A 25,416-nucleotide genomic window follows, 5' to 3' on the forward strand; every position below is an offset into this window, starting at 1 on the left:
ATAAAATCTCCATACCAAAGCTGGGTGCTGGTGGCTCACACCTGTAATCCTAGCTACTTTGGAGGCTGAGATCTGAGATCATGGTTCAAAGCTGGCATAGGCAGGAAAGCCTGTGAGACTCCTATGTCCTATTAACCACCAGAAAACTGGACGTATTACTGTTTGTAGAGTGCTACCCTTGAGCAGAAAAAGCTCAGGGGCAAACGAAAACGATAATAAGAATTCTTGGGTTTAATGCACGGAACTACAAGCAAAACAAAACGAAATACAACAAATTCTACAAAATCAACAAGAAAGATGCAGAATAGTGGCAAAATCACTGAAGAAACCCGTTTTCAGTGGAGAGGATGAACCCATAGCAAGTGGCTTTTATTGTTTTCAGTGTTGAGCATGGAAACCAGTGTCTTGTTCATGCTAGTTAAATGCTCTCCCACTGAGCTACATCCAGGCCCTTGTTTTTTTGACCCAAGTCTTACTATGTACTTTAGGCTAGATAAATACTCCCGATTCTTCTGCGTCTACCTCCATAATGCTGGGATTACAGGTATGACCCTCAGTACCTGGCTACATACATCCTGTTGTCTCCAAGCTCAAGATCTGTCTGGAATCGTTACCAGGATCCTCAGGGTGAGAGCAACCTACGGATAACCTCTCACTCTGCACCTGATGTACAGCTAACAGAAGGACTTTGGGACGCAACTCTCTTGCCTGCTGGCTGTGTGGCTTTGTGCAAGTTATTCCCCTCCTCTGTGCTTCATGCCCTTCAGAAAGAAGGGTACTGTCGGTGCCTAGCTCAGGGTTAGAGTTTACAGAAAGATGCCCCAGCGCTTGGCACGGACCCAGGAGATGCTGAGGACCCTGCTTCCCCCCTGGAGCCAATGGCCACTTGGTGTTGGGTCTGTACACAGAAGTCAAAGTCAGGAGTGAACCCATTTGTCCCGTGTCCCTCCCTGCGTTCTGTGAGGCCTAGGCACCCTGCCCCTCACCTGACACAGTGGGAGCCCTCCTCCAAAGGCAAGTTATGTCCCCATGTCTCCTCCAGCCCCATCAGCAGTTCAGCAACTCTCAGGAGGTTCCTGCAAGTTCCGGAGGTCGACCCTGGTAGGTTCAGGTCCTCCTCTGGTCGCAGAACAATCTGCAGAGTTGGGCTGGGGACAGCAGGTGGGGCTGGAATAAAGTTTCACAGTGCAACAGAGCACGGGTACCCTTCTGTGTGGGAAGGGAGGTACAGTGCTGATTGCTGAGTAACATTCTCTGGCCGGCGTCTGGCATGACCTTCGCTGGGGCCAGCCCTTGGCCTGGCACTACACCAGAAAGATGTCTCTCACATAGCTGGAGGCTCCTCAAATGCCATCTATTTGTGGCCTGGCCCTGAGACTGGCCCAAGTCACATGGGAGCCTAGGAGTGTGGTATTTTGGGCCATGGGGGGTGGAGCTTGCAGCGCAAGCCCAACACCATGCCGCTGTGGAACAGGCTGCTAGATACCCTGATCCATGGCACCGGCCGGCTGCTGAGACCCAGGTAGGCCACCGTTAGGCCCTCATTCTTGTCTAGGGGTCCCAGTGGCAGGTAGTTCCCACTGAGTCCTCTCTGGGATCAGAGAGTGAGGCAAGGGTCAGTGGCAGAAGCCACAGTGCCTTAGTCTCCAGGCATCTCTCCCTCAGAGTGCCCATCCCACTAGGTCTAGCATAGCTGAGCGAGGGCCCTAGAGTAGCCCCCTTAGGGGTCCCAGGATGGAGTCTCCAGCCAGCTTGAGTCACCTTGGTTAACTGAGGTGGGGAAATGAGGCCTTGGGGAGTTGGGCAAGACTGAATGGGGAGGTGTAGTCCTTGAGGAAGGCCTGGTCGGAAGACTCACCACGGCTCCATAATCTCAGCCCCAGGCTGTTCCTGTTGACCCTGGAGCCAGCTCTGACTGGTCCCAGCAATTGACCTTGGTGGATGCAGAGGAAGCCTGTCCTAGCAGAGCGGGTGGAAGGTCATCCCCCTGGAGGCTGGTCACCTGCTGGGCACGAGGCCCCTCCTCTGTGGCCTGCTGCCATCTGGGTCACACCAGGACAGGTCACTGGAGGAATGGACCCCAGTGGTCCTGGGTGCAGACCGCGGTGGAGGGAGGCGAAAAGGGGGGTCAGCCCCACCGAGCCCATTTGAGATGTGTGGGAACACCATTGGAACACGGCCATGGGGTTTTCAGGCTACTTCGCTAATATGAAATCTATTTGATTTTAGGACTGTGGCAATGTGTCATGGTAGTTACCATTTGAAGTTGAGTTGGAAATAGGGAAAGTTGGAGTTAGTGTTTTCTAACTCAGAAGAATGAGCTAGATTTGAAAGCAGCAGAGCCTCCCCTCTGGGACCCTTCCAGGCGGGGATGAAGAGCCGGGGAGGGGGCGGGTGCCCTTGGGGTGGGCAGGGTGCCAGTGGGTTCTGCTCAGCCTAGGGGGCCTGCATGGTGAAGGCCCCCCTGGCCCCAAGTCCTGCTGTTGCTCCAGCACCTCTGCTGATCAGCGATGGACAACTTCCAGTACAGCGTCCAGCTCAGTGAGCAGGACTGGGCCGAGTTCTCGGCCACCACTGATGAGTGTGGCCTCTTGCAGGCTGGCCTAGCCTCCGGAGATGAGCTCTTGTCCAGTGACGCTGACCAAGGGGACAGCAGTGGCAGCAGCCCCCCGGGGCCCCCACCACTCCTCAGTGGGCCACTGGCTTCCAGGGGGAGGGGCTGCTGGGGCTGCAAGGAGGGGGACGTGGCTACCCAGCAGCTGGTCAGCAGGTCTCAGTGTGAGCCTGTCCTGGCTCTAGGGGCCGGTCAGCAGGAAGCCGGCACGTCCACACAGTCAGAAGCCCTGCCGTGCCCCGGCTTGGGTGCTGCCCCTGTCAGCCAATGTTCCTTCCTCCCAGAGTCAGCAGCTTCTAGAGGTGAGATGCAGAGGCTTCTACAGGGCCCTGCCTCAAACCCTGCTGGTGACCCCTCTCCAAGTCCTGAGTCCCCAGCCTGCAGTGCTCCTTCCCAGAAGCTCCCCGAGAGCCCTGGGGCTTCACGGCGCAGCCCTGGCCGCAAGAAGAGGCGTGGTGTGGGCGCCAAAGGTGGTGAGCGCTCGGGAGGCCCAGGCCCTTCTGCGGCACCATCCCATGCTCCCGAGGCCAGTTCCAAGGAGGGTCTCGAGGCAGGGACAGCAAAACTGACAGCAGGAGCCTTGAAAGACAAGCCAGATTCAGACTCTGCAGGTGCTCCTGAGCCAGGCTCTGGTCCCTCTGAAGAGGTTGCCAGAGGAGGGCCAGGCTTGGATCTACCCACGTCTGTGCCCACAACTGAGCAAGGTGCAGACCAGATCAGACTGGCATCCAGAGCTGAGCCACACACAGCGTCCGAGGTTTACCCAGATGTCTCCATGGCTAAGCCAGATGCAGCTCTGTCTGCCCCAGTCTCCAAGGTTCAACCAGACATGGCTTCGTCTGTACCTGCTACCAAACTTCAATTTGACACAGCTTTTTCTGTATCTACCTGTAAGCCTCAAGCTGACATGGTTTTATCTGCATCTGCATGCAAGCTTCAACCTAACATAGTTTTATGTACGCCTACCCATAAGCCTGATACGACTCTGTCTACACCTGCCACCAATCCTCAACCTGACACTGCTTCGTCTACACCTGCCAATAAGCCTCAACCCAACATGGGTCTGTCTACATCTGCCTCTAAGCCTGACATAACTTTATTTACACCTGCCCCCACCCCTCACCCGGAGAGGACTATGTCTGCACCGGCCCCTACTCACGGATATCACGTGGACTCGCCCGTAGCAGGCCCAGGGGCAAAGCCAGAGGGGGATTTGACCACACCTGTCTCCTCGGCTGTGCTGCACCAAGTTCTGCCTTACTCAGCTTCCAAGGCCACGTCTGCTTCCTCCTCAACCCCCGTTTCCTGGGCTGAGCCTGCTCTGGCAGACACAGAGGTGTCAGTGGGTCAAGGGGGTTACCAAGAGAAGCCTGGAAGAGAGCCCTTAGCCGGGACCCCTGGACACCCTTCTGGGGGAGCCCCACAGGGCCCTGTCCAAGTCACCAAGAAGAAGAAAGTTCGCTTTTCTATGGCTCTGCCCAACCCTGAGGAGCCAGGGTCAGGGGAGGCCACAGGCCCACCCCCCCCAGCTGCACCCCGTTCCCCAGCCCCCCAGACTCGCGGCGGGGCTTCAGCCTGGGATGCTGTGGCTGTGGGGCCCCGCGCCCCCCAGCCTCGGATCCTCAAGCACCTACCACCTCCATCCCCCTCTGCCTCCTCAGTGGGGCCCGAGCCTGGAGGCCGCTTTGCAGTGACCCTTCCCGAGGCTTATGAGTTCTTCTTCTGTGACACCATCGAGGAAGAGGACGAGGACATGCAGGATGAGGCAGGGGACGGTCAGGCCCTGGGGGAAGTCCAGTGGCCAGATACCTGTGAGTTCTTCTTCCAGGACTTCAGGGTCCAGAGACCAAGGCACCAAAGGCACTTAGTGCCAAAAGCACCCCCAGGAGCTGAGTGTGGAGCGGCACCTCCCCCTGGGGACCCTGTGCCCATCTCCATCCCTGAGGCCTACGAACACTTCTTTGGAGAGGACAGGCTTGACAGCAGGCCTGCCCCCCTTCACCAGCCACAGCGCTTGGAGCCTCTAAAGGAACTGGAGCTTGGGCTGCCCCCTGAACCTGGCCCAGCCACAGCAGAACAATTCAGCCTGGCAGTCAGGCAAGCAGGTAGGTGTTGATTAGGCCGATCTAGGTCCTGGGAACACGCTGTCCAGGGAGCTAGGCCAAGGGGCCGTGGGGGAGGGGCAGTGCAAGACCCTGGTCGTTAGCCAAGAGGGGGTGGTGCTTCAGGACGGGTGGGAGAAACGGCAAGTCCAGCCATTCCAGGACACAGTCCAGTTGGGGTAGAACAGGCAACATAGCCATTCCGGTTTGGCTCTGCAGTGACCGCTGCCTCGAGTCCAGGTTGAAGTGCTAGCATGTGCCCTGTGGGAAATAGCGTCCCACGGGAAGCTAGGTCCTAGACAGGGAGGTGAAGACCACAGAGCCACTCCCTCAACGGTGACACGTCACCCAGTGTCTTTTTTTTTTTTTTTTTTGGTCCAGTCGTGGGGCCTGAACTCTGGGCCTGGGCGCTGTCCCTCAGCTCTTCAGCTCAAGGCAAGCACTCTACCCCTGAGCCACTTCCCAGCCCCTCACCCAGTGTCTTGAGGAAGAAACATCATAGGAGAATACGAGCGTGTGTCCAGACAGGCAGACAGGAGTGTTCCAGGGAGGGCCTACGCAGGGCAGGGGTGTTCCACAGCAACACATTCTATGGCAGCCATGTCTTAGAGCAAGTGTGACCAGGGCAAGTGTGTCCCAGGGGAAGCGAGTCCAACGTGTGCACAGGGAACACCATACCTCACGGGACCAATGAAGGGTGCACTTCTCTTTCCTAGATGAGCTCCGGGGTCCCTTCACCTCTTTTACCTTTAGCCAGAATGACATGTGCCTGGTGTTTGTGGCTTTTGCCACTTGGGCTGTGAGAACCTCAGATCTACATACCCCAGACGCTTGGAAAACAGGTTTGAGGGCTCTGGGGGTGGAGGGGCTTTGATGTCCATCTCCCCCGCTGGGCCGGCAGGGGGACAGGTACCCAGGAGGTTCAGGCCCTCTGTGACCTTATTTTTTCCATGGCTGACCTGTCTCCGACCCACTGGGCTTGCCCCGCCCTGTGTGGACTGGGTCTTGTGGGTGGAAGGTGACCAGCTGAAGCTGGCATCCAGGAGACCATATGCTTCTTTTGCAGTCTTGCTGGCCAACATCGGCACCATCTCTGCCATCCGCTACTTTCGCCAGCAGATGAGGCAAGGACGTAGCCCCAGCCGAAACCCCAGCCCCAGCAACAGCCCGAGTCCCAGCCCCAGCTGCTAGGAGCCAGGCTGGGCTGGGAGGTGCGGGACGCTGAGACCAGCTCAGGGGGCCTTGGACAAGGTGCTGCCCCCTCCTCACTCTCTGACACCTATCTGCTATGGTATCCGGGAAAGAATCAGCGTCTTATGTGTCAGCCTCCTTGGACTCCACCGTGGGGCCAGCGAGTAGCCAAGGTCACTCCCCACACCCGGTAGGAAGGATATTCAGGATTCTGCGTGGGTAGGTGCTGAGCGGAAAGCTATTTAGGAGGGCATTGGATTAGCAAGTGTAAAACAAGGCACTCAATTCAGTTTGAATCTCAGACATGCAATCCTTGGGGTGTTTGTCTGAAATTAACTTTAGTGAGCACTGCATTTCATCGGCTCACGTGCTAAGGACAGTAGGAGAGGAAAGCATCAGGGCAGCAAGGTCCTGCTGGATCTTGGACACTAGACAGGACATTGGGTGACTTCAAAGCTTAGAATGGGGGATGTTCGAGGACTCTACTCTGGGCCTCTAAGGCCCTCTGACTCCTGAACCTAGAGGGACCAGGGCCACAGCTGGCTTAGGCCAGGCCCGAGTTGGCGAGCAAGTGCCTGGGGGAAACCTCTGAAGGCTCCTGCAGCTCCCGCTGGGTAGGTCTGCGGAGCAGAGATGGCGCCCTGGGGTCCAGAAGGAGGTGCAGATGGAACTGAGGCCTTCAGTGCAGGCAGCTGAATGGGACTGAGGCTGAGTGGTCGTGGAGTGGGAAAGTGGCAGAGTGGCCTAAGGTGGCAGAATGATGGCAGGACAGGGTAAGGCTCTGTCCGAGGCAGCATGGCCAGTGCCTAGGATAATGGAAACCTGGCTGCTCTGAGCGAACACAGACAAGCACCAATAAAGTCTCTTTTCCTGTTTATAGTGTCGGTGTTGGTGCCTCTGACCCCACATTGCCAGCAATGACTGACCGTCTCACCCTGATTGCTGGGCACTCTCCCACATCTGCTTTCAATAATCTCTGACCCCTATCAACCTTTCACCCTCATGCCCTCTGAACTAACACACTGGCAACCTGACTTTCTTAACTTCACATTCATGGTATCACCCCAGTTCCAAGTAAAGCCCACCACCAGACCTCTCTCCCTCCCTTCCCCATGGACAGAGCTTCGGGAGGGCTCTGGCGGGTGTCCAGGCCTCCTCTGTATCTTCCTGGGTTGTTGTTGATGCTGGCCATGATATCACTACGATGAGGTGCTTCTGCTGGCCTTCGTAGCTGCTGGTGAGGCAGAGGGGCCCAGAATCCGGGCAAGGGTGCTTCTACTCTCAGATCCCGAGGAAGCCCTTGATCTGATGGAGTCAGACTAATCTGGATCTGAAGTGGGTCGGAGGGCGGGATGGCTGCAGACACCCTCCGGGTTGGCACTGATGAGTGCTCCTGAGGAGCAGCTTGCCTGGAGCCCATCAAATCCATTGGATGAGCCCCCCCTCTGCCTCGGGCCTCCTAAGGTGTGGCCACTTCTGGTGGGAGGGAGATGAGGTCTTCTCCCAGACCGAGGACTCTCTATCTGGTGGGCAGGGCAGAGCACATCAGGCATAGGCCTGCAAGAAGCAACACCCATCACTTCACCCAGCAGAGACAGATCTTCACTCACCTGGAGGAAGTTGTAGGGGACTGGGTGTATCTTCCCTTGCTGGGGTAACCTGGGAACACAAAACACAAGTCTGAGTGCTGGAGAAGATTGGCCCCCCAACCCACCAGGACCCTCTCGCCTTTGCCTTGGGGTCCCCACCCCGCTGTGGCTCCCCATCAGGCTGTACCCCCTTTTCCCTGTCCCTGGTCTCCCCTGCTCCTTCTTTCTCCCCCACCATCCCAGGAGCCCCCCACCCCTCAAGACGTCTTTGAGCCCAGGGCATGGGCCTCCTCTTACCAGGTGGGGGCTGCTACTCATAAGTTGTGGAGAGTCAGGGGGACGTGTCGCTTGGCCTTTGACAGAGCCTCGGTGCCTCTGAGAGGCGCGAGACTGTGGGGCTCTTTTGCTGGAGAGCAAATAGGGACCCAGGAGCCCAGGGGTGCTGGAGAGTCTGGAGCTAGAGTCAGAGACAGGCACCGAAGAGAACAGGCTAGATGGGTCTGGTCCAGGTGAAGTTCGCACAGCACTGAAGATCTGCCAGAAAGTGGGAAAACAGGGGCCCCAGGACTGGACCACTGTGGAGCTCAGGGACCCTTAGCCCAAAGATACACGCCCCCCCGCCCCGCTTTTCCTCCCTTCATAGCCTGAGGGCTGCTATGTTACCCACACTGACCTCATCCAGGCCTTGGACATCTGTGATCTTGCGATGGGAGGTGGCAGGTGGTGTGTAGGGATCAGCGTACAGGGGGGAATGTGGTGTGTCCAAAGAGTGGTCTAGTGCCTCTGGGCTGTTCTCCAGGTCTGGCCCTTTGACCTACAAAAGGTGAGAGATACAGGTCCCTCTAGCTAGAAAGCAGCCAGAGTATTTTATCCTCTGAGCAAGAGATTTTTCTTTCTTTTCCTTTTTTTTTTTTTTGGTTGTGGGGCTTGAACTCTGGGCCTGGGCACTGTCTCTCAGCTCTTCAGCTCAAGGCAAGCACTCTACCTCTTGAGCCACAGTGCCACTTCTGGTTTTCTGAGTGGTTTATTGGAGATAAGAGTCTCATGGACTTTCCTGCCTGGGCTGGCTTTGAACCATGATCCTCAGATCTCAGCCTCCTGAGTAGCTAGGATGACACACATGAGCCACCCGCGCCTGGCCCCCAGTGAAACTCTTATCTCTAATAAACTAATCAGAAAATCAGAAGTGGTGCTGTGGCCTAAGTGGTAGAGCACTCGCCTTGAGCTGAAGAGCTGAGGGACAGCGCCCAGGCCCAGAGTTCAAGACCCACAACCCCCCCCAAAAAAAGTCTGAAGGACTTTCCCTGCCTGGGCTGGCTTTGAACCGCGATTCTCAAATCTCAGCCTCTTGAGTAGCTAGGATCACAGGTGTGAGCCACCGGCGCCCGGCTTAAGCAATATATTTCTGAGTACCCCAGGACTACCTGAGCAGAGAGATAGGCAAGAAGGAGGGCGGCCTGGATCGGGAGCACATGCTAGACTCACTTTGGCCAGGTCCAGGCGCAAGGGCCGTGGAGTGGCCCTGCTAGGCACTTCTCCTCTGGCTCTGCTTCTGGGTGATCGGCTGCTGCTGCTGCGCCTCAGCTCTGTCCTCCGCTGGGCAATGCTGGCACAGTCGGAGCTGGCCAGGTCCTGCAGGGATGACGAGCCTTCTAGAAAGTTCCTGTTGACCCCTCTCCCACATAATTCTCTGAGGCTGCACAGGGGTCCCATGAATCTGAGACCCCTCGTGGAGGAGTGGGGATCCAGGCTCAGGATGGGGCAGTGGGGGATCCAGGCTCAGGATGGGGCAGTGGGGGATCCAGGCTCAGGATGGGGCAGTGGGGGATCCAGGCTCAGGATGGGGCAGTGGGGGATCCAGGCTCAGGATGGGGCAGTGGGCTCTGGGCTCTTCAGCCACGGATGCCTCCCCTGCTCCGCCACTCCCCAGGTGCTCAGTTGCAGGCTGGGCAGAGCAGCCCATACAGCCTGGGGCTAAGGGCTTGGGCAGGGAGAGAGGAGGACACAGGGCAATCTGAGTCCCAACTGACCTGTCTATCCAAGGAGAGCCAACCTTGGCCACCACCACCACTCCTGGGCAGCCAGGAGTGAGCTGGGTGGTTGAATCCCTCCCTACCCATGCCCGTCCCCACCCATCCCCCCGTGGTGGCAAGACTTCACCTGTGTGGGCCCCTGAAGCTGTGGGGTGCTCGGAGGGCCGGGCGGCAGGGGGGCCCCGTCCTTGCGGCAGACTGTGCGGAGGCATAGCATCCAGTGGCTGTAGTCCCCGTAGCTGGCGCACACCACACGGATGGTGTTGATGAGGCGGCCTGGAAACAAACGTGCATTGGGGCTTGGAGCAAGGGTGTACGCTGCACCTCGCAGAACCCCCAGCAACGAGCTGCGGCATCCACCGGGCTCACGTCCCCCTCGCCCCCCAAACCTATCCAGGCCAGGGCAGAGTCTGCGGCGAGATTCCACCTTCAATCAGGAAGGAGCGGATCTGTTTCTCCTTCTCCTCCAGGTTGATGTGGATGGCACTCAGTGGCAGCTCCCCCTGCGGGACACTGAATGAGCGTCTGCCTTCATCCGGGCCTCCTCACCCCCGCCGGCCATTTCCCCTCCCCCCTGCCCTCTAGAGCTCAACTGGGCCTCTTCCCCCCTGCCTCCTGGTGGACCCTTGCCTGCCCACGGCAGATAAAAAAAGTTGCTCGTGGGGACTGAATCCTAATAGGGAGGCCAACATGTGCATTTTCCAGTGACACTAGCTGCACACTCTGGCCCCAGAGAAGACACATTCATGCACACATGCAGAAAATAACACTGGGGGATGGCACTTGGAGGGCCCTGGGGCAAGCAGGTATGAGGGAGTCCCGGGAGCAGTCTCACCCTGGCCACTGGCCCCAGGGTGGTGGTCTGGATGGTGGCTGAGGAGCCTCAGGACAAGATGGATGTGCAGGTGGGGATTCCTCTGCTTCAGACAGAGACCAGACTGACCAGGATAGTGGCCCCATATGGGCATGGCCCAGTACTCTGTCCCAACAGGCCCGGAAATACAGGTTCCTCTGATCCCAGCTCCCACTCCAGTGGGGCACCACCCTAGGGCGGGTGCACATCTACCTTAAAGATCTACCTTAAAGCTTAGCCCATCTGGCTCCTCAGAGAAAATGGCCAGAGACCCAGGGTATAGGACCAGGAGCCGATCCCACTGCTCCTGCAAAGGGTAAGGGACAGAGCAGCGCTGAGCACCCAGGCCCGCACCTGCCACTCGAACCTCCCCCGCCTCCTTGCGCCCCCATGTCCCTCCACCCACCTGGGAGGGAAGGTGCTGCAGCTTGACCCTTGATGCACAGATGGCACTGTACACTGACTCCTGCCCCGACGCCCTCTGCAGCTGGTCCAGTCTGCGCTGCAGACTCCAGGAGAGCTCATCCCCCAAGGGTCCCTGAGGAGGGGGAAGAAAGAAGAGGAGGGGGAGGGGAGGAGCTCCTCAGAGATAGGCTAGAAGGGCGGGGCAGGGGAGGGTCCGCCCCCCCCCACTGGGTCCCCGGGCACTGACCTGAGGGGGCGCCGAGTGGCAGCGGCGCAGGCCACCCACAAGGGCCATCTGTTTCTCCAGGTGGTAGAGCCAGCGGTGGAGCTCACCCTCACTGTGGCAGAGAACGAGGAGGGGAGCAGGCAGCGGGCCTGGGGGCGGAGGAGCTGAGTGGAGGGCAGTCCCCTTCCCCAGACCTCCCGCGGCCCGGGCTGGGGCGGACGGCACCACCCACACACCTGTGATCTGGAAGGCATGCTCTCGGGACCCCTCCAGTGGGCAGACGCTCAGCTCTGTCAGCGGTAGCAGCCCCTGTCACGGTACAGGGCAGGAGAGGCTCAGAACTCCCAGGGGCTGTGGGCCATGTCTGCTGTCCTTTTGCCCACACTCCTTACCTGGAGCGTGAGTCCTTCAGAACCATGGGCTTGGAAGTAGAGATGGGAGGGGAACAGTTCCAGGTAGCAGTCACTCGTGTCCTAGGCAAGGGTAGGCCCCCCATCTCAGGATCTGGGGACCAAGCTCCAGGCTGGCCAGGATGCTGTCCCTGGGCACGGCCCCACCTGGCATGGCCCCTACCTGGCTGTGTTGGAACCGCAACTGAACCTTGGCATAGTGTACAACTTTGCCCAGGTTCCTCACAGATGTCCTCCGCCGCCCCTTCTTGAACACACTCAGGAATGGCTGTTCCAGATTTTCATGTGGATTCTCCAGGCTTGTGAAATCCTGAGGAGCAATATCAGGGAAGGGGCCAGAGCCCCAGCCAATATACATAGGGCCACTGTTATGTGTACATATTGGCCTGGTCTATCCATGCATAGTCATACAATACATATGTTAAGAACCCACCTATGGGCTGGGAAGGTGGCTCAGTGGTAGAGCGCTTGCCTTGCATGCATGAGGCCCTGGGTTCAATTCCTTAGCACCACAGAAGCAGAAAAAGCTGGAAGTGGTGCTGTGGCTCAAGGGTAGAATGCTAGCCTTGAGCTGAAGAGCTGAGGGACAGTGCCCAGGCCCAGAGTTCAGGCCTCAGGACCAAAAAAAAGAACCCACATATGAGGGCCTGGGAATGTGGCTTAGTGGTAGAATGCTTGCCTAGCATGCAATGGTTCAATTCCTCAGTACCACATATACAGAAAAGTCCAGAAATGGAACTCTGGCTCAAGTGTTAGATTGCTATCCTTGAGCAAAAGAAGCTCAGGGACAGTGCCCCAGGCCCTGAGTTCAAGCCCCAGACTGGCAAAAAAAAAACCCAAACAACCAAAAAAACAAACACCCAAACCCTACATATGTACAGCTCCTACACACCTCCTTCTCATGAACACAGTGACAGACTATAATACAAGACACACAGACTCACACTACCTAGTCTGTGGTAGAGAGAGTCTAGGGCTCAGGAGATCAACCCTTACCCCATTATCTCCTAGGCTGTGCAGTCTGGCTTTGGTCATTCTGCCTCCCCAGACTTGCCAAGGAGCTTTGGGGGTATCTAGATAGTCCTCAAAACCCTCCCATGTCTCCAATGTAAGCCAACAAGGGTTAAATACCTGGTTCTATAAAAAACAAAGAAAGCCCCAAGAGTCTGACTTGTACTATTTGACTACTTCCCTGTTACAAATATTCCTGACACCATTCACTTTAAATTACCAGGACAATGTCCGTGAGCGAGCTTTGGCAGTGTTATAGTCAGTTCTCATGAGCCTAAACTGGCTGCTCCAGCTCACCAACCACACGGGTCTCAGTCACAGCAGGAGCCGAGGTTCTGGCACTGATCCCCGGGATTCTGTATTACGTGCCCCACATCCCCTCCCCGATTTGCCCTCACATCAGATGCCCGCACGTCTCAGGGCCTTCGTACTTTGCTGCCTCTCTGCTGAGATCATTAAGCTCCAAGTCCCCACCTTGCCCCCTTCAGAGCTGTGCTCAGATGTTTACCTTCTTCCTGCTTGGATAAAATTCCAACTTTCAGTGGTTGAAAGTGAACTTTACAACTGTGGCTGGGGACAGGAAGGAAAAACTGGGAGAGAGTGAGGGAAGCGATGACAGTGTCCAAAAAGACATGTGCTCTCTGCCTGACTTAGGTACTGTAGCCCCACCGTACACCACCTTTATAATAACAATAAAATGGAATAATAAAGCTATTTTACCATTCAAAAATTTTCCCATCTTAGCCGGGCGCTGGTGGCTCACGCCTGTAATCCTAGCTACTCAGGAGGCTGAGATCTGAGGATCGCGGTTCAAAGCCAGCCCGGGCAGGAGAGACCGTGAGACTCTTATCTCCAATAAACCACCAGAAAACCGGAAGTGGCGCTGTAGCTCAAGTGGTAGAGCGCTCGCCTTGAGCTGAAGAGCTGAGGGACAGCGCCCAGGCCCAGAGTTCAAGCCCCACGACCGACAAAAAAAAAAAAAAAAAAAAATTTTCCCATCTTACTTAAACTGCCCTTCTGTATCTTTTCTTGTTCATGTTACCTGTCGCGCTGTAGAGGGAAAGGTCACACAGTGAAGGCAGGGATGTTGTAGCGATCTATTTTGTGTACTGTTGTGTCCCAGAGATTCATAGGACTTAGGATGGGCTTTGGGATCTGCACGTCTGCTGAAAGGAGGGAGGCCCGACATCTACACACTAGGCCAGCTGTGGCCCTGAGTCCCCTATCTATGCAGGAGTCAGCCGATCAGAGGCCATGCTCTTTTGGATGCTGCCCAAGGCCACCTGTGCGGACGGCTATCCCTTTGCCAACCTCAGCTGCCCCTTGGGGAAGCCCAGGAATGTGAGGCCCAGCTCACTTCCTCCCTGACTCTGGGCGGGGCCTTGTGCACCCACACACACCCTGTGTGGGAACTGACGCTGCACAGCACCTGTGAAAAATAGGCCATGCAGCTGGCTCCAAGGCCCAGGTTCAGCCGTGGAGTGTGGGGGAGGATTCGGTTTGGAATTGTGGCAGAGTCCACTCAGATCCCAGAAAAGCCTGCTCCATTCCTGCTCCACAGCCCTGTTCACCTTTTGAGGCTCCCTTGCTCCCCTTCAGCTACTGTGTCTAGCTGGGGAGGACCACTGGAGTCACGGTGGCTCATGACGCTCCTTCCCAGAGTCACACTGCTTCCTGGCCCCAGATGAAAGGGCCACACAGAGAGAGCTCACTTTATGCCATGCCAGATGCCCTCATCCTGCCCACTTCTCTGTGAAAGTGTGGCTTCTGGAGCTGCACCTGCCAGTAAGAGTCCAGAGACCTCAGAGAGCCCACAAGCAGGTGGCACAGGCTTCCCAGCCTGGTGGCAGCCTGCAGGAAAGGTAGAGTTCTGGAAAAGCAGACCAGGTACCTCGCAAGTGCAGAGCGGGGGCCTGCTTCTGACAGCTCAGGGTGCCTTTCCCCGGAGCAGGACTTGGTACACCCTGCTGGGCGTGGTTCCAGAAGAATCAGGGGGAGGAGCCTGTCAGACCCGCAGCCCAGGCTCCTGCCATCCCAAAGCCTTCCCAGTTGGGAAAAAAGGAGCAGCAGTCTCTTTCCTTAGCGAGCTCTAAGTCCCCCAGGGTTTGGACATGGGAAGGGATGTGAGAACTAACCTACAGGTAGAAGAAACAGGGAGCTGTGTGCTGTGGTACAAAGGAGCAGCTTCCTGCAAGATATCCTAGGGAGAAACTGAAGCCTAGAGTAGGTGTCACCATTCACCAGAAACTCCTGACTTCCGGTGGCCCTAGCCGGTCACTGGTGAAGGGGTGGGCGGGTGGGTGGTGGCCTCAGGTGTGGGTGCCTACCCGGCTGGGAGGCCCCACCCGGGCGTGCGGCTCACCACTGACTCAGTGCTCGTCTGGGTTTCATTCTTGGCCCAGACTTTCGGCGGATGAGCTAACCCAGGGTAGAACAGTGTCCACTCCCTCACCTCGCCTTTGGTCTGAGCTCCTCCCCCCCCCCCCCCCCCCCCGGTTGACTAGGGAGACCCTGAGCTATCTAGACACAACAGTGTCTCTCCCTCTCTCTCACCCACACACTCCCCCCCCCCCGAGTTCTACAGGAGGGTGCAGGGCAGCACCCAGACCCCAGGCCCCATGCCGTCCCCCACAGCACAGTGGGGTGGCACACAAGGTGCGGTGCACAGACCACCGTGGCTGTTGTGCTCTAGTGGGACACGCCCCTCTGCTCACCGTCCCAGGGATGTAATGGAAGATCTTGTCTGCTGTCGCGTCCCCGTCGGGACTAGCTTCATTGCCAAATAGGCTGGCCAGCTTCCTCGCGCTGTCCTCTCTGGGGGCAAGGGAAAGAGGGCTCAGAGCCTGGCTCTGGGCAGCAGGCTGAGGGAGACCTTGTGCCCATGGGCCAGACCACCCTCCTCACCTATTTCCCTTCAGTGAGGGCTTTCTGGAGAAGGAGGCCCGAAGCCTCCTTGGGGCCTGGGGAACGCAGTGGCTGTTCCCCATGGGTGGAGGCAGCTGACCTGGGCCAGGCGGTTGGCAGTTCTGGAACCCTCAGTTAAGAACATCCTGCTCCAGCCTCCTGCAGGGGGTGGGGCTGTGGGAGGTCCTGCTCCTCCATGGGCGGCTCGGAGGAGGAGCTTGTGTAGGAGGGGCCTCACCCCTGCCTGACATCTGGCACTGGTGCTGGAGCACAGACCAGCCACAACAGGGAAGACACCTCCTTCAGTGGAGAGAATCCCCTACCTCAGACTTCTGTTGACACAGGGGGGCCCTGGGGCCCGGTGTGTGGACACACTGATGTCAGGTGTTCAGGCTGGGGTGCCTGGGCCCTGCAGTTTGGTGAATGCAGGGACTCTCTCCTTCAAGCCGCCTTCCTCCTACCTCCCACCGCCGAGCCAGTGCGCCCCCCCCCACAACCTGAGCATACAGTTTGAGTCATTAGTGACTGTCGGGCATGTGCTCACTTGCAGCCACTAAAGCAGGAGTTTGTAACATCCAGAAAGAGAAGCAAGACCTCGCCCCCCTCAGCCCCAGCCAGGGTCTCCAGGGTTTAACTAAATGTAGGAACGCAGCCCTGTGTCTTCTAGGTGCTCAAGTCATAATCAGAGCCTGGGCTGATCAGGAACCTCAGCCCAGGCTAACAATCAAATCTTTGCTGTTCCACAACACCTGAATGCAGAAGTTCTGCCTTGCAGCTCCCAAAATTAATGCAGCATCTGAACTAGGTTGATTATCTACCTACAGACCCTTACCTTGGTATCCAGATAGTACCCGAGGCTGTCCCACACACAGCAGGGACTGAACGGACCAGAGATGGACACTCAGCCTCAGGCCACGGAGCCCAGGAAACAGGTTTATTTTCAAGTTGGCTCATATTGCTGTGTAGGGTCTGAGTGCATTGTGTGTGCCCAGCTCCATACAAGATCCAGAAAAGACAAAGCTTTATGCAGATCCACATACAATCTGCTTTCTGCCTTCCTAGGATAGTGCCTGGCTGGGTCTAGTAAGTACAGTGTACAAAGCGCTGGCTAGGGATCTGCATCTTCTGAAGAAGTCCCAATCCCTACTCTTGCTTTGCTAACCTGGCTGCTACTCTGCAGCCGCCCGCCGTCTGCAGAGCCCGAAGGGGCCACGGGCCTCTCCTGAAGTACCCACCCCATCATTTCCCACTGCTCGCAGGCAGTGGAAAGACATTCTAGAGGGCTGCTTGGTCCCCTGCAGGGAGGTGACCCTTGAGAGTAAACACATGAACTGGTAGCTGCAGCACTGCTCCTCTGTCATAAATAATCCATAAATAATAAATAAGCAAGTTGACAGACGGCACAAACATAAACAAACAGAGATGAAGGCAGACACGTGGACGGACGGTACACGAAGTCCCTGGTGGGGGCCGTCACTACCCCCAACATACAGCCAAGGAGCGGGAGGCGTGGGGCGCCTCACAAGGCTTAAGGCATGTGGGAGGCTGTGGGCCTCGGTGCAGTCTTCACCCAGGTCAGAGGCTGGTAGAGGACACTGACAGCGTAGGTGAGGACGGTGGGGGGAAGTTCAGCAGCTCCAGCACCGCCACTCCCACGCTACTGCGCCTCGTGAACATGCAGGACACAGCCACCCATTTGTTGGTCCTCGGGTTGTACTTCTCAATGGAGTTAAGGCTGGAGCTGCCGTCATTGCCCCCGACCGCATACAGCCAACCATCCATGGCCACCAGGTCATGTGTGCTCCTGGAGACGGGTGGGCCAGGGTAAGTGCCAGGAGTAGCTAAGGGAGCAGCGCACAGGAGCACTGCTGGGAGGTCAAGGGAAGCCACAGGGTGGGTGAGGACCACAGGGCAGGAAGAATCAAAAGACCTGCTGCCAGGGTTCATGCACCACCCCTGGAGCTACCCTAGAAGACGACCTGCGGTGGGTGCCGGACATGCTGACCTGCGGATGTTCATGGGCGCCACGCTCTCCCAGGCACCGGCTTTGGGGCTGTACCTCTCCACGGAGTTCAGGCAGCTGGTGCCATCGTTGCCCCCGGCCACATACAGGGCACCCTCCAGCACAGCTACGCCTGCTGAGCTGCGACGGCTCAGCATGGAGGCCACGGGAGTCCAGGAGTTCACCTGTGGCAGCAAAGGGATGGGCTGGAAGTTGACACGACGTAGAGGGGCCTCCTGCCCCTACCACAATACAGACCCTGCTCCAGGGCGAGTGACTAGAGGACAGGTAAGATATTGGGGCGACACCCCTGCCGGGGTGCTGATGATGGGGTGCATTATGCACCTGGGGCTCATACTTCTCCACGGTGGCCAGGTGTGATGAGCTGTCGTAACCACCCACAGCATACAGGTTCCCATCTGCAGAGAGGCAATGTACCCATAATGCTCTTGCTGGCTACAAGGGCTGGGGATGGGGAGAGCAGGCACCACGGGAAGCAGGCCCTGTCACCCACCAAGTGTGGCCACGCGCACGTATCGCCTCCGGGTGCTCATGGCAGCGACGGACGTCCATGTTCCCGTCAGTGGGTCGTATCGTTCGGCACTGTGGGCACCAGACTACTGCTGACCATCAGCCAGGACAGTAAGGCGGTCTTGCCCCTGACCGGCCCTTCCCAGTGGCATGGCTGAAATCCCATGCTGGTAACCACAAAGGCCATGACCCCAAAGTGCTACCAGGGTGGATAGCAAGGCCTGCCAGGTAGGCAGACTACTGGCTGCCCAGATGAGTATCCTAGCCAAGTGTCCCCCTGGGCCTAGACCTCGAACTGAGAGGAGAGCCCTAGAGGGGAAATGGGGTGATACGGAGGCCAGGCCTTGCTGATGGGTGCCCAGGGTCAGGTGGGACCTCTCTCTATTCCTCCTTTACGGTGTGACTTAGTGGTCACAAGACAGCCGTACCTCCCAGTGCTGAGCCAGCCCTGCAAGGCCTGGGGGGCCTCCCCCCCAGCTACTACCTCCCAGTGCTGAGCCAGCCCTGCAAGGCCCAGGGGCCTCCCCCCCAGCTACTACCTGTTGAGGCAAGAGGCCCCATCGTAGCCGCCAGCTGCGTACAGAAGCCCATGCAGGGCAGCTACACCCAGGCAGCTTCGCCTTGTGCCCATGGATGCCTCCGGCTGCCACGTGTTGGTCACAGGGTCATAGGACTCCACAGTAGCCAGGTCTGAGGTCCCATCGTAGCTACGAGAGGGGTCCACTACGAGTCAAGGCCGGCGCGGCAGGCACACACAAAAACCCTGACCCAAGTCCAGACTCCATGCTTACCCGCCCACAGCATACAGCCGGTTCCCAACGGCAGCGACCCCTACACGGGCCCGGCGTGTGGACATGGAGGCCACCACGTGCCAGCGGTCAGTGCGAGTATCGTATGCTTCACAGTCCCCATGGATGGCAAAGAGGCTCCCACCACCTGGGGAGAAGGGGGTGGCAGGGTGGGAGAGGCCCCAGGAAGAGGCTCCAGCACAGCCCGAGAGTCAGGGGCAGAAAGAGATAAGAGTGGGTCAAAACTGACGAATCACAACACAGGGTCCTTAAGTAGCCCCTGAATTGAAGAGGAAGCAAGAAGCAGGACAAGGTCTGAATACTGTCGTAGGGGTTCAGGGAAGGTCCAATATGGGGACTAGTGGAGAAAGGGATTGAGCATACCGACTGCAAACAGCACAGGGCCAGCACCTTCACAGCGCCGGGGCCGAGTGCGGCTAGTGCCCAGGACGCCTCTCTGCTCGGGCAGCAGGTGGAACTTGAGGGCCTCGATGAGCAGGTCTTTGCAATCAGGGTGGTGCCTCACCAGGCCCTCGGCATCCACATGGCCCAGCAGGAAGTCACGGCTCAGGAGGGGCAGCCGAACACACTTCATCAGCTGAGGCAGGGACGTCAAGGTCAGGCAAGACTCGCTGGCACACCTGCCCCAGGCCTAAGGACCTGCTCAGGTACCCATACCAGTGCTCCGATGGGTTCTGAGACAAGTACTTGCACTGCTTCCTCAGAATCCCCGAATAGGAGAGGCTAGAGACTCCTTTGGGCATGCTTAGATCTTAGTCCTCTGTTTCCCCTCCCAGGCACGAGAGTTCCCCGGCAGGGCCTCACCCTTGGGACATGCTGCCTCCGTGTGTCTACATCGTGTTTGACCCAGCTTAGGACTGCACGGTAGACATCTTCCTCAGAAGGCACATTCAGGCTGTCACTAGAGACCAGTTCCAGCACCTGGGGGTTAGGGGCACTGACCTCAGATCTGAGGGTGGAGGTTCTGTGGGAGCAGGGAACTCTGAAGGTACCTGGGAGGGAGAATCTGATGGGGCAGGGAGGAGCCAAATAAGAGTCAGCATCCATAGGTCTGGCTGGTGGGGGCGGGGCCAAGGTTCTGAGTGCTCTGGGACCATGGAATTGAGAGACTGGGGATTACACAGTAAGGACAGGGGTTAAAAGGTAAAGGCTTGGGTGGAGTTTGAAGACAGGGACAAGGCGAAGGCTATCAGAGGATGGATTGGTTATGGATCCACAGGTCAGAGCTGGGGATGAAGTTGCTGGGGTCTGGGCTGGGGGTGTGGCAGGACCTGGGCTGGTGTGTTACCTGCTTCAGTGGCAGCAGCATGAACTCCTCTGTCTTGGCCACGTCCACGAAGTGCTGCAGCACATACCTGTGTGCCGCCTTGAGCAGGTCACCGCATGAGTGCGTGTCTGCAAAGCCACGGATGCCCAAGCAGTTAGAGGGGTCGAGCTGACTCAGCAAGAACTTGCAGCAGGCATCGCGAACACCATTCAGCTGCAGGAGGCTGGCAGCCGGGAGCAGAGTCTGTGGGCATGAAGATGGGGTGGTGCAGGTGGGGTGGAGAGGCAGGAGAGACTAGGAATAGAAGACAGGCCTGGGGGCGAGGGCGCCTCACCTGCACATTGCCCTCGCCCACCACAATCTCGGCTGTGTACGCAAACTGCACCAGCTGGTCCAGCGCCTGAGGGTCGATGTCATGCAGCGTCACGTGTGTCTGGCGGCTCTCACTCATCTCATCTGTGGGAACAGGCAGTCAGGCGGGTGCTCGACCCGGGCCATCGGGAGAAGGCCCCCAAGTGTTGCCCAGAGTGTGGTACTTGCTTGTGAACATGGCGTGGAAGTAGGGGCTGCAGGAAGCCAGCACCACCTTGTGCGCACGGATCTCCTTGGCAGCCACGTGCAGGACGATGTCGCAGAGGAGGCCGCGCTGCCGCATCCGGCTCATCACCAAGAAGGCATCGTGGTAGTGCCGCTTGGAGTTGTGAGCGACACTGTGGCCCTCGCGGCTCAGCAGCTGCATGGCACCTTCCATGGGGGCTGCAGGCCTGGCCTGCCTGGGCCGAGCTCGCTCTGCCTCAGGGCTGCAGGTGGGCAGGGCAAGGTCAGGAGCTGCCTCGCTGGGAGCCACTCACCCCCTTGCGGGCTCTGAGCACCGCCAGGGCAGGCCTCGGGTCCATCCTCCGCAGGCCGGTCCAGCAGCCCTTCGAGGGCCACCCTGCGCTCACCCCGCGCTTCCCTCGGGTCCCGGGACCTCCTGGAGCCGGACCAGACTTTCCCCCCATGGCCCGGGGTCAGGGGCCTGCGGCCTGGGTCCTGGTGCAGACACCGTTCCTGGGCCCCGGGCGCCCGGGTCCGGTCCTCGCCGCCCACCCCTCTCTCCCCGGGGGGCAGCTGGCGGGGCGGGGGGGGGGGGGGGGGGGGGGGAGGGGGGGGGGGAGCCCTGGCCGTGCCGCTCCCCGCCCCGCCGGGCCCGGGCGGGCTCAAGGGCAGCAGGAGGCCGGGGTCCAGCGGAAGCGCGGGCGCCAGGCCCCGGGGGAGAGGGGCGCTCGGGCGGCGCGGCGGCCGCGGGACGCCCGCCCGCCCGCCCGCCCTCCCGCAGCCCCGGTGTCCCGCCGCCCTCCCTCCCTCCCGCAGCCCCGGTGTCCCGCCGCCCTCCCTCCTTCCCGCAGCCCCGGTGTCCCGCCGCCCGCCCGCCCTCCCGCAGCCCCGGTGTCCCGCCGCCCTCCCTCCCTCCCGCAGCCCCGGTGTCCCGCCGCCCGCCCTCCCTCCCGCAGCCCCGGTGTCCCGCCGCCCTCCCTCCCGCAGCCCGGTGTCCCGCCGCCCCGCCCGCCCTCCCGCAGCCCCAGTGTCCCGCCGCCCTCCCTCCCTCCCGCAGCCCCCAGTGTCCCGCCGCCCTCCCCTCCCTCCCGCAGCCCCGGTGTCCCGCCGCCCTCCCTCCCTCCCGCAGCCCCGGTGTCCCGCCGCCCGCCCGCCCTCCCGCAGCCCCGGTGTCCCGCCGCCCTCCCTCCCGCAGCCCCGGTGTCCCGCCGCCCTCCCTCCCGCAGCCCCGGTGTCCCGCCGCCCGCCCGCCCGCCCTCCCGCAGCCCCGGTGTCCCGCCGCCCGCCCGCCCTCCCGCAGCCCCCGGTGTCCCGCCGCCCTCCCTCCCTCCCGCAGCCCCGGTGTCCCGCCGCCCGCCCGCCCTCCCGCAGCCCCGGTGTCCCGCCGCCCGCCCGCCCTCCCGCAGCCCCGGTGCCCGCCGCCCGCCCGCCCTCCCTCCCGCAGCCCCGGTGTCCCGCCGCCCTCCCTCCCGCAGCCCCGGTGTCCCGCCGCCCTCCCTCCCGCAGCCCCGGTGTCCCGCCGCCCCGCCCGCCCTCCCGCAGCCCCGGTGTCCCGCCGCCCTCCCTCCCTCCCTCCCGCAGCCCCGGTGCCCCGCCGCCCTCCCGCCCTCCCTCCCGCAGCCCCGGTGTCCCGCCGCCCGCCCGCCCTCCCGCAGCCCCGGTGTCCCGCCGCCCTCCCGCCCGCCCTCCCGCAGCCCCGGTGTCCCGCCGCCCGCCCGCCCTCCCTCCCGCAGCCCCGGTGTCCCGCCACCCGCCCGCCCTCCCTCCCGCAGCCCCGGTGTCCCGCCGCCCGCCCTCCCGCAGCCCCGGTGTCCCGCCGCCCGCCCTCCCGCAGCCCCGGTGTCCCGCCGCCCGCCCTCCCGCAGCCCCGGTGTCCCGCCGCCCTCCCTCCCTCCCTCCCGCAGCCCCGGTGTCCCGCCGCCCTCCCTCCCTCCCGCAGCCCCGGTGTCCCGCCGCCCTCCCTCCCTCCCGCAGCCCCGGTGTCCCGCCGCCCTCCCTCCCTCCCTCCCGCAGCCCCGGTGTCCCGCCGCCCTCCCTCCCTCCCGCAGCCCCGGTGTCCCGCCGCCCTCCCTCCCTCCCGCAGCCCCGGTGTCCCGCCGCCCTCCCTCCCTCCCGCAGCCCCGGTGTCCCGCCGCCCGCCCTCCCTCCCGCAGCCCCGGTGTCCCGCCGCCCTCCCTCCCTCCCTCCCGCAGCCCCGGTGTCCCGCCGCCCTCCCTCCCTCCCGCAGCCCCGGTGTCCCGCCGCCCTCCCTCCCTCCCGCAGCCCCGGTGTCCCGCCGCCCTCCCTCCCTCCCGCAGCCCCGGTGTCCCGCCGCCCGCCCGCCCTCCCGCAGCCCCGGTGTCCCGCCGCCCGCCCTCCCTCCCGCAGCCCCGGTGTCCCGCCGCCCTCCCTCCCTCCCGCAGCCCCGGTGTCCCGCCGCCCTCCCTCCCTCCCTCCCGCAGCCCCGGTGTCCCGCCGCCCGCCCGCCCTCCCGCAGCCCGGTGTCCCGCCGCCCGCCCTCCCTCCCGCAGCCCCGGTGTCCCGCCGCCCTCCCTCCCTCCCGCAGCCCCGGTGTCCCGCCGCCCGCCCGCCCTCCCGCAGCCCCGGTGTCCCGCCGCCCTCCCTCCCGCAGCCGTGGTGTCCCGCCGCCCTCCCTCCCGCAGCCCCGGTGTCCCGCCGCCCTCCCTCCCGCAGCCCCGGTGTCCCGCCGCCCTCCCGCCCTCCCTCCCGCAGCCCCGGTGTCCCGCCGCCCTCCCTCCCTCCCGCAGCCCCGGTGTCCCGCCGCCCTCCCGCCCTCCCTCCCGCAGCCCCGGTGTCCCGCCGCCCGCCCTCCCTCCCTCCCGCCGCCCGCCCTCCCTCCCTCCCGCCGCCCGCCCGCCCTCCCTCCCGCCGCCCGCCCTCCCTCCCTCCCGCCGCCCGCCGCCCCACTCACGCCGGCGGCTGCGGCGGCGGCGGCGGCGGCGCCTCCGGCCCGGGCCCCGGACTGCCGTGCTCTGGGCTCTGCGTCCTCCCGGCCGGGCGCTCGCCCCGGGGCTGCATGAGCTCGGCTGCCGGACCCGCCGTGGACGAGGCGCGGAGGGCTGAGGTCGGCTGGGCCGCAGCTGCCCTCCGGCTGGTGCCCCGCCGCGGCCGCCGCTGTTTGTCGGCGCCGCCCGCCCGCCTTCGGGGACTCCGCGATTAGACGGGAGCCCACGAGCGAAGCGGCACGGGGCCCGCCCGCTTCCTCTTCCTGGGAGACACCCCGCCCCCTCCCCGCCCCGGCGCACCGGCCTCCGCCTCCGGGGACACCCGGGGCGCCCTCTCCCCCAGGCCCGCCTCCTTCTCTAGTGAGCTCCCCGCGTGCCATCTCTGCGCCCCGCGTGCCATCTCTGCGCCCCCGCGTGCCATCTCTGACCCTCCCGCGTGCCAGCCTTGCGCCCCCGCGTGCCATCTCTGCGCCCCCGCGTGCCATCTCTGCGCCCCGCGTGCCATCTCTGCCCCCCCGCGTGCCATCTCTGCCCCCCGCGCCATCTCTGCGCCCCGCGTGCCATCTCTGCCCCCCCCGCGTGCCATCTCTGCCCCCCGCGTGCCATCTCTGCGCCCCGCGTGCCATCTCTGCCCCCCGCGTGCCATCTCTGCCCCCCGCGTGCCATCTCTGCCCCCCCGCGTGCCATCTCTGCGCCCCGCGTGCCATCTCTGGACCCCTGCGTGCCATCTCTGCGCCCCCGCGTGCCATCTCTGTCCCCCCCCGCGTGCCATCTCTGCCCCCCTGCGTGCCATCTCTGGGCCCCTGCGTGCCATCTCTGGACCCCTGCGTGCCATCTCTGCCCCCCCCGCGTGCCATCTCTGCGCCCCCCGCGTGCCATCTCTGCCCCCCGCGTGCCATCTCTGCGCCCCCGCGTGCCATCTCTGCACCCCGCGTGCCATCTCTGGGCCCCCACGTGCCAGCCTTGGGCCCCCGCTTGCCAGCCTTGCGCCCCCGTGTGCCATCTCTGCGCCACCCCCTGCGTGCTATCTCTGCCCCCGCGCGGGCCATCTCTGGGCCCCCGCGTGCCAGCCCTAGGCCCTCACGTATCAGCCCTAGGTCCCCATGTGCCAGCCCTGGGCCCTCACGTGCCAGCCCTAGGTCTCCACGTGTCAGCCCTGGGCCCTCATGTACCAGCCCTAGGCCCTCATGTACCAGCTCTAGGTCCCCGCGTGCCATCCCTGGGCCCCCGCGTGCCATCCCTGGGCCCCCGCGTGCCATCCCTGCGCCCCCGCGTGTCATCTCTGCACCCCACATGCCAGCCCTGCGCCCCCGCGTGCCATCCCTGCGCCCCCTCGTGCCATCTCTGCGCCCCACATGCCATCCCTGCGCCCCCGCGTGCCATCCCTGCGCCCCCTCGTGCCATCCCTGCGCCCCCGCGTGCCATCCCTGCGCCCCCGCGTGCCATCCCTGGGCCCCCGCGTGCCATCCCTGCGCCCCCGCGTGCCTTCCCTGCGCCCCCGCGTGCCATCCCTGCGCCCCCGCGTGCCATCTCTGCGCCCCACATGCCAGCCCTGCGCCCCCGCGTGCCATCCCTGCGCCCCCGCGTGCCATCTCTGCGCCCCCTCGTGCCAGCCCTGCGCCCCCGCGTGCCATCTCTGCGCCCCCTCGTGCCAGCCCTGCGCCCCCGCGTGCCATCCCTGCGCCCCCGCGTGCCATCCCTGCGCCCCCGCGTGCCATCCCTGGGCCCCCGCGTGCCATCCCTGCGCCCCCTCGTGCCATCTCTGCGCCCCCGCGTGCCATCCCTGCGCCCCACATGCCAGCCCTGCGCCCCCGCGTGCCATCCCTGCGCCCCCTCGTGCCATCCCTGCGCCCCCGCGTGCCATCCCTGCGCCCCCGCGTGCCATCCCTGGGCCCCCGCGTGCCATCCCTGCGCCCCCTCGTGCCATCTCTGCCCCCCGCGTGCCATCCCTGCGCCCCACATGCCAGCCCTGCGCCCCCCGCGTGCC

General features: G+C 62.1%; 3 protein-coding genes across 5 annotated transcripts; 1 reads left to right on the top strand and 2 right to left on the bottom strand.

The window, feature by feature from the left end:
• Positions 1-2,510: 2,510 nt before the first annotated feature.
• On the top strand, positions 2,511-6,676 carry Perm1 (PPARGC1 and ESRR induced regulator, muscle 1). The gene is made up of 3 exons (XM_042702011.1): positions 2,511-4,719; positions 5,433-5,558; positions 5,783-6,676. The coding sequence occupies exons 1-3, from the start codon at positions 2,511-2,513 to the stop codon at positions 5,905-5,907; spliced, it is 2,460 nt and encodes an 819-aa protein (XP_042557945.1). The 3' UTR covers positions 5,908-6,676.
• Positions 6,677-6,763: 87 nt separating this feature from the next.
• On the bottom strand, positions 6,764-16,167 carry Plekhn1 (pleckstrin homology domain containing N1). 3 transcript variants are annotated; one of them, XM_042702033.1, is made up of 15 exons: positions 15,339-16,167; positions 15,149-15,248; positions 11,587-11,733; positions 11,406-11,486; positions 11,250-11,322; positions 11,035-11,162; positions 10,789-10,920; positions 10,609-10,689; positions 9,957-10,032; positions 9,657-9,805; positions 8,982-9,128; positions 8,170-8,310; positions 7,794-8,030; positions 7,518-7,566; positions 6,764-7,430 (listed from the first exon to the last, which is right to left on the bottom strand). In XM_042702033.1, exons 1-15 carry the CDS (start codon positions 15,419-15,421, stop codon positions 7,327-7,329), a joined length of 1,728 nt encoding a protein of 575 aa, XP_042557967.1. In that variant the 5' UTR covers positions 15,422-16,167; the 3' UTR covers positions 6,764-7,326. The 3 variants fall into 3 exon arrangements, with proteins under 3 accessions (XP_042557967.1, XP_042557966.1, XP_042557968.1); XM_042702032.1 differs by having other exon boundaries at positions 11,035-11,322; XM_042702034.1 differs by lacking the exon at positions 6,764-7,430 and having other exon boundaries at positions 7,794-7,953; positions 11,035-11,322.
• An 84-nt stretch (positions 16,168-16,251) lies between these two features.
• Positions 16,252-23,613, bottom strand: Klhl17 (kelch like family member 17). The gene is made up of 12 exons (XM_042702031.1): positions 23,396-23,613; positions 20,488-20,747; positions 20,282-20,403; positions 19,969-20,190; positions 19,485-19,601; positions 19,044-19,257; positions 18,663-18,807; positions 18,411-18,578; positions 17,855-17,943; positions 17,686-17,759; positions 17,344-17,525; positions 16,252-17,142 (listed from the first exon to the last, which is right to left on the bottom strand). Exons 1-12 carry the CDS (start codon positions 23,500-23,502, stop codon positions 16,914-16,916), a joined length of 1,929 nt encoding a protein of 642 aa, XP_042557965.1. The 5' UTR covers positions 23,503-23,613; the 3' UTR covers positions 16,252-16,913.
• Between the last annotated feature and the right edge of the window lie 1,803 nt (positions 23,614-25,416).

This window comes from Dipodomys spectabilis, unplaced genomic scaffold (assembly GCF_019054845.1).
Source record: "Dipodomys spectabilis isolate Male_0828 unplaced genomic scaffold, ASM1905484v1 ptg000299l, whole genome shotgun sequence".
Lineage (NCBI taxonomy): Eukaryota > Metazoa > Chordata > Mammalia > Rodentia > Heteromyidae > Dipodomys > Dipodomys spectabilis.

Coding starts and splice junctions, on each gene's coding strand:
- Perm1 (XM_042702011.1), top strand. CDS start 2,511: ATGGACAACTTCCAGTACAGCGTCCAGCTCAGTGAGCAGGACTGGGCC. Junction 4,720..5,432: donor CCTGGCAGTCAGGCAAGCAG/GTAGGTGTTGAT, acceptor TCTCTTTCCTAG/ATGAGCTCCGGGGTCCCTTC. Junction 5,559..5,782: donor CCCAGACGCTTGGAAAACAG/GTTTGAGGGCTC, acceptor CTTCTTTTGCAG/TCTTGCTGGCCAACATCGGC.
- Plekhn1 (XM_042702032.1), bottom strand. CDS start 15,421: ATGGGGAACAGCCACTGCGTTCCCCAGGCCCCAAGGAGGCTTCGGGCC. Junction 11,323..11,405: donor CTGAAGGACTCACGCTCCAG/GTAAGGAGTGTG, acceptor GTACCGTGACAG/GGGCTGCTACCGCTGACAGA. Junction 10,921..11,034: donor GCCACTCGGCGCCCCCTCAG/GTCAGTGCCCGG, acceptor CCCCCTCCTCAG/GGACCCTTGGGGGATGAGCT.
- Klhl17 (XM_042702031.1), bottom strand. CDS start 23,502: ATGCAGCCCCGGGGCGAGCGCCCGGCCGGGAGGACGCAGAGCCCAGAG. Junction 18,808..19,043: donor CCCTGTGCTGTTTGCAGTCG/GTATGCTCAATC, acceptor CCTTCTCCCCAG/GTGGTGGGAGCCTCTTTGCC. Junction 17,143..17,343: donor GCGCCCATGAACATCCGCAG/GTCAGCATGTCC, acceptor ACCCGTCTCCAG/GAGCACACATGACCTGGTGG.